The 5,225-nt window shown below is 66.7% G+C and overlaps 1 protein-coding gene across 1 annotated transcript in view; it reads right to left on the bottom strand.

Moving 5' to 3' along the window:
- RUSC1 (RUN and SH3 domain containing 1) overlaps positions 1-4,868 on the bottom strand; it is a 9,036-nt gene extending 4,168 nt beyond the window's left edge. Inside the window, exons 1-2 of the mRNA XM_019556872.1 lie at positions 4,678-4,868; positions 2,567-4,260 (exon numbers count right to left, since the gene is read on the bottom strand). Coding sequence (XP_019412417.1) covers positions 2,567-4,193 — 1,627 coding nt within the window. The 5' untranslated portion in view covers positions 4,194-4,260; positions 4,678-4,868. The remainder of the gene's footprint in view (positions 1-2,566; positions 4,261-4,677) is intronic.
- Positions 4,869-5,225: the final 357 nt, after the last annotated feature.

The following is a 5,225-nucleotide window of genomic DNA, read 5'->3' as shown; positions in this document are numbered from 1 at the left end:
GCGGGCCCCAGGCCGGGGCGGAGCAGCCGGGCGCCCGCTATCACAGGGGACGGACAGCTTACGTGGCTTGGGCGGTCGTGGAGTCGCGGCCCCTGCGCTCTCCCACAGGCCGCAGCAGCTGCGCCTCCTCTCAGGAGCGGCCGGCCCGGGGCGCGCGCCAGGGGGGCAGTGGCCTCGGGGCCCCGCGGCACCGACCCGCGGCTCGGCGGCCTCGTGGGGCGGGAGGGCCATGGCGGGGAGGGTCCTGCTCCTCGGGAAGAACGGGGAGAGGAGCACGGACAGGTCCGGGCTGCCCAGGAAGGGCAGGCCTCCCCGGTGGGGCGGGGAGTAGGCCCCGACAGGGGAGAGGCGGATGGGGAGCAGCTCCTCGGGGGAGAGGGCGCCCAGGGCACCCCCCTTCCTGCTGGCCAGGAGACAGGCTTCATCGCAGGACAGGGTCTTCAGCGGGGGGCGGAAGGGGGCCGCGAAGAGGACGGGAGACTTCAGCTCAACACTCTCCAAGCTGGAGTTAAGGGAGGGGAGAAGGGGCAGGGGAGGCACCACCGGGTCCGAGCTGCAGTAGAGAGACTTCCCGTCGGCTGAGAAATGGAAGAGCAGAGGCTGGAACGGCAGCGCCTGAGGCCTGGGGTAGCGAGAGAGGAAAGAGCCGACTGCAGGCGGGGGCATTGCAAAAAAATGCAGCCAAAACCAGGGAGATGGGGTGGGGGCAGCGGGGGGTGTGGAGAGGGCAGGGAGGCATGGGGGGTCGCCGGGGCCACGGGGCATGGGAGGCAGGAGTTGGATTCAGGGAGGAAAAACAACATCCAAAGAAACCAGAAGAAACAGAAGAGAAAACAGACCAAAAAAACCCAATAAGTGGGAGTGAGGCATTTCCAGGGCAGCAGCGGCAGGGCGGCGGGGTGAGGAGAGAGAGACGGAGACAGAGTTAGCCGGAGTCCCTGCACCCACCGCAACCTCGCACCTATGAGCTCACCGCGCAGGGCTGGCACCCTCCACTCGCGCGGGCACCCGCCAGGCAGTGCCGGCGCTGGGGCCAGGGCCGGGGCCAGCCCGTCCAGGAGGGCAGTGGGGAGACAGCAGGACTACAGCCAAACAGCTGAGCAAAAATGAAAGCATGGGGGTGACAGCAGCGCCGGCCTGGCACGAAGGGGCCGCGCTCCTGGCCTCTCCCAGCCCATGTCCCGGGGTGCCCTCCGCAGGCAGCAGCGCTCCAGGCCTTGCTACCTTTGCCCCTGGCACGGAGCCTCCTCCACCCGCCCGCAGGCAGCATGGGCTGGCAGCTCGCGCCCCTCTCTAGACCCCCCAGGAGGTTCTCAGCCCTGCTGGAGCCAGGCACTTCATCCACCCTGGCTGCCCACCAGGAGCCAGAGAATGGCCGGGCCCCAGGACAAGAGCGATGCTCTCTTCAGTTCACAGCAGGTGCTGCAGTGCCCTCGGAGCACCGCAGCCCAGAGGCAGCCCCCGGCTCTCCCAGGCACGGGGAGGAAGCAGGCTCTCGGGGGGCGCAGCTCTGGGATCCAAGCTCCCTCCCGCGTGCCCGCCTACCCAGCTGTTCCTCACCCCCTGCCGCTTCACTGAGAGCTGCCTTCATTTCACTGCAATGCCCTCTGGCTGCCTAGTGGAAGCTGGGTCAGATCTAGCCCTGCAAGTAAACCTCGGGCCCCTGACCCACACAAGGCTTCGCTGGGCTATGCAAAAGCAGCTGGGGGTCCACAATGGCTCAGGGCATCACAGCCGGGGACCCCGGGATGTTCATTCTGAAGGAACCGGGCTGGGCACCTCCCCAAGTCAGGACGCAGGGAGATGCCGCCAGCAGCAGGCTCAGCGCTAACCTGAGACCCCAGTGCCCACCTGCAGCCTGGCTCTGAGCGTCCCCTTCCTCTGCAGTCTGCTTGGCCGCAGGCCCTGGCCCAGGAGCGAGCACTCAGCCGCTGTCGCAGGGTGGCAAGCGGCAGCAGCGCAGAGGGAGGAGGGAGAGCAAGGGCGGGCACAGCGTGCCAGGAGCAGCTGGGAACAAGGAGGGCGAAGGCGAGGGCAGGACTCCCGTTCTTGCAGACGGCCCTCTGCCGGGTGCAGAGCAGCCCAGGTGCCCAGACATCGCCTGCACCACGCAGCAAAAACCTGAGCAGCTCAGCGCATGGACACAGCATGCATTCGTTACTGCTCGGCCTGGCCCAGCCCGGCTCGCCCGCCTGGCCCCACGCACCAGCACCAGCACGCCTCCATGCACACCCGACACTCTTCCTCCACCAGCACCCAGCAGTACCTGGCCCTGCAGCTCACCAGCCACAGGCCCCAGGGGAGCAGCAGGAGCAGCAGTGAGAGCAGGGGCGGCGGAGGGACGGGCTGTCAACAGAGATGGGGTGCACCAAGCAGCAGGGCCAAGGCCAGGGGGAGGAAACCCTGGGGTCAACCTCGTGGTGGGGGACGGGGTCACAGCTAATCTCCAGAGCTCCCCCACCCCCAAGAAACCACCGCCTCCAGGCCTGCTCACTGGGTACCTGGGAGGGGGGCTCCCCTTAGGCCACCAAGGGGATGGGATGTTGGCAGCCACCCGAGCTCTTACCCTCTTTGCAGGTCCTGTCTTCTCTCTCGGCTCTTCCCAGCTCCCAGGGGTCCCCATCAGGCCCTCGGGGCCTCCACCCCGCAGCCTCCTCCTCCCAGTCAGACCAAAACTGCTTCCTCCTGGGGGCACAGCCTCCTGCGGGCAGCCCCCTGTCCTTAGCATCGCTGGCCAGTCCCTCCGCGATGGGCTGCAGCCCAGGCCGCGACTTCTTCCTCTGCGGCGGGTAGCTTTCCGCAGGAGCCACGGAGTGGCCGCCCAGTGGCAGAGCTGGTGCCCAGGTGGGGCCCTGCAGCCCCTCGCTGTTGGAGGGAGCTCTGCCCACAGCTGCCTGCTGGGGCTCAGGGAGCTCCTGCAGCACTGCTCCTTCCGCCCATGCCAGCTGGCCTCTCTGCTTGTTGATGGCATTGCGATAGCGGAGCTCCTTGAACGTGGTCACCTCCCTCTGGCTGGAACCGGGGGGGTTTGCCTGCTTGTCAGGCTGGGGCTGGGGCCTGGGCAGCTCCTGGCCCTGGGCGCTGCAGGCAATTAGCTCGCTGGGTGGTGGCAGCTCCGTGTCGGGAGAGAAAACAATCAGCCAGTCGCTCCTGTCCTTCTTGGCCTGCGCAAGGTGGGGTCCAGCCATGTTCCTCTTCCGTTTCTGAGCCAGCTCGTGGAAGGAGGTGATGTTCTTTCTGGCGGGGTCTCGGGGCGGCTCTCCCAGGCTGCCCATGGGCTCAGCAGGTGCCTCTGCTGGGCCAGGCTTCTCCGTGGCCATCCTGCTCAGCAGTATCTGCAGCCCTCTCTTCGGCCGCGGGGGAACGGGGGGTGGGCCACTAGCTGGCCCAGGCATAGGCTCCGGGGCTCTGTTCAGGTTGAGGTCCAGCTGTCCAGGTGCTAGCGCACAGGTGCCCGGACGGGGGCTGCCCATGGCAGGAAGGGCGTTGCAGTTGGAATCCAGCTCGCCGCCGACGGCTGGGGGCGGGCGCGGCCCCGGGGTCTCCGGCATGTCCACGCTGGCAGAGGTCGTGTCCGACAGGGAGTTGAGGGAGCTGCTGCTGCAGAGGCTGTCCGGGCTGCCCTGGGCCAGAGCCTCCAGGTGCTCCCACTCTGGTGGGCTGAGGCATGAATCTCTTCCATCCGGAATGACGGTGCCCTGCTCGGTTGGTGGTACGGCGTCGCAGGCATCTTCGATGGGGACAATATTCGGCTGCGGGTCTGGAGACCGGGTCTCGTCACTGGGGAACTCCTTGCAGTAAACAGAGACGGGGGTGTCATCCAAGCTGAAATCTGAGCAGCTGCTGACAGAGGAGGAGGAGGCAGGGTCAAAGGGGGAAGCCAAGTTCTCCTCCACAGGCAGGGAGAGGAAATCCCCTAAGGCAGGCTGGTTCTGGAGACCTGACTTCAGCGGCTGCGGCACGTGGGACTCGCAGCACCGGCACTGCAGCAAGGGGTTGTTGGAGTTGGCATCAACTTGCTCCAGGGCACCATGGGTCTCCTGGCAGTCGCTGCAGCCTGTCTGCTCTCGTGGTGCCGTGGTGACCGAGCCTTCCCGGAGCTCTGGATGCCGGGAGAGGTGCAGCCCCAGGGAGACATGCTGCAGGTGGATGTGGTTGAGGTTGCACAGCAGGCCTTTCTTTGGCGACAGCATGATGCCAGGGGGTTGGCGGTGCCCAGGTTCAGACACCCCAGCCCAGCTGCTCAGATCATCCACCACCCTGAAAAAGGCAACATGTCTTCTCAGTCACAACAGGCAGCAGCAAGACAGAGCAAGCACAGCAGGGCAGACCGATGGATGGGTAGAGAATGGGCAGGCTGCCCCCATGCAGCATCCACAAGGAGGGACAGGAGGGAGCCGTGGCTCCAGGCAGAGGGAGCAGGACCCTACTCGGGGCACAGCTGGCAGAGACAAGGTGGCATCAGGAGTGGGAACAAGGACAAGAGCTCCAGACTGGACCCATCTCCTGGGGAGCAGCCTGCTCTGTGGGGCATAAAGGATCTGTCCCCATCCCCTTAGCTCCAGCTGTTCAGCAGCTGTTCTCTGCGGCTCTGGCCCAGGGGCTCCCTCAGGTGTGCCCTCAGCAGCTTCATGGGCTGGCCTCAGATCTGCAAAGGCAGCAGCAGGCCTGAATTACCTCTGCCAAGTTGCAGCAGTCTGGACCTCAAGGAGACGACACCCTTGAAGCTCAGCTCGCCGTCAGCGTGGGCCCCAGGCTCTGTCTGAGGGTGCGCCCAGCGCCGGGGAAGAAGCTAAAGGCTGAAGTTGCGTCTGGGGAGTCACTTGCTGCTGCCCTGCCTGTGCCCAGGCATGAGGGCAGCAGGAGCTGACCTGGAAGGCACGAGGAGAGAAGTCACGGACAGGCAGGCCCCACACCCGAGACAGGCAGCAATGGGCCCCACTGGCATCGCCTGGCACCTCGTCCGTGCCCATCGGGCTGGTGCTCCGCAGAGGCTGCTGCACCAGGTCAGCCATGACCTCAGGCTCTCCCTCCCGCAGCTGTCCTGCACCCGGCTCCAGCCCCGGACCAGCAGGAGGGGAGCCGGACAGGCGGGTCCCCGAGAGTCCCTCGCCTCTCCCGCAGGCGGCGGGCAGGCCGATCGGGCACCGCCGCCAGGCTGGCGATGCCACAGCGGCCTGGCAGGAAAATACCGCTTGCCCCCCCGGCCCCGCTGCGCCCCAGCA

Source organism: Crocodylus porosus, unplaced genomic scaffold, assembly GCF_001723895.1.
Source record: "Crocodylus porosus isolate Cpor-Errol unplaced genomic scaffold, CroPor_comp1, whole genome shotgun sequence".
NCBI classification, from domain to species: domain Eukaryota; kingdom Metazoa; phylum Chordata; order Crocodylia; family Crocodylidae; genus Crocodylus; species Crocodylus porosus.
This window is presented reverse-complemented; position numbering and strand designations above follow the sequence as displayed.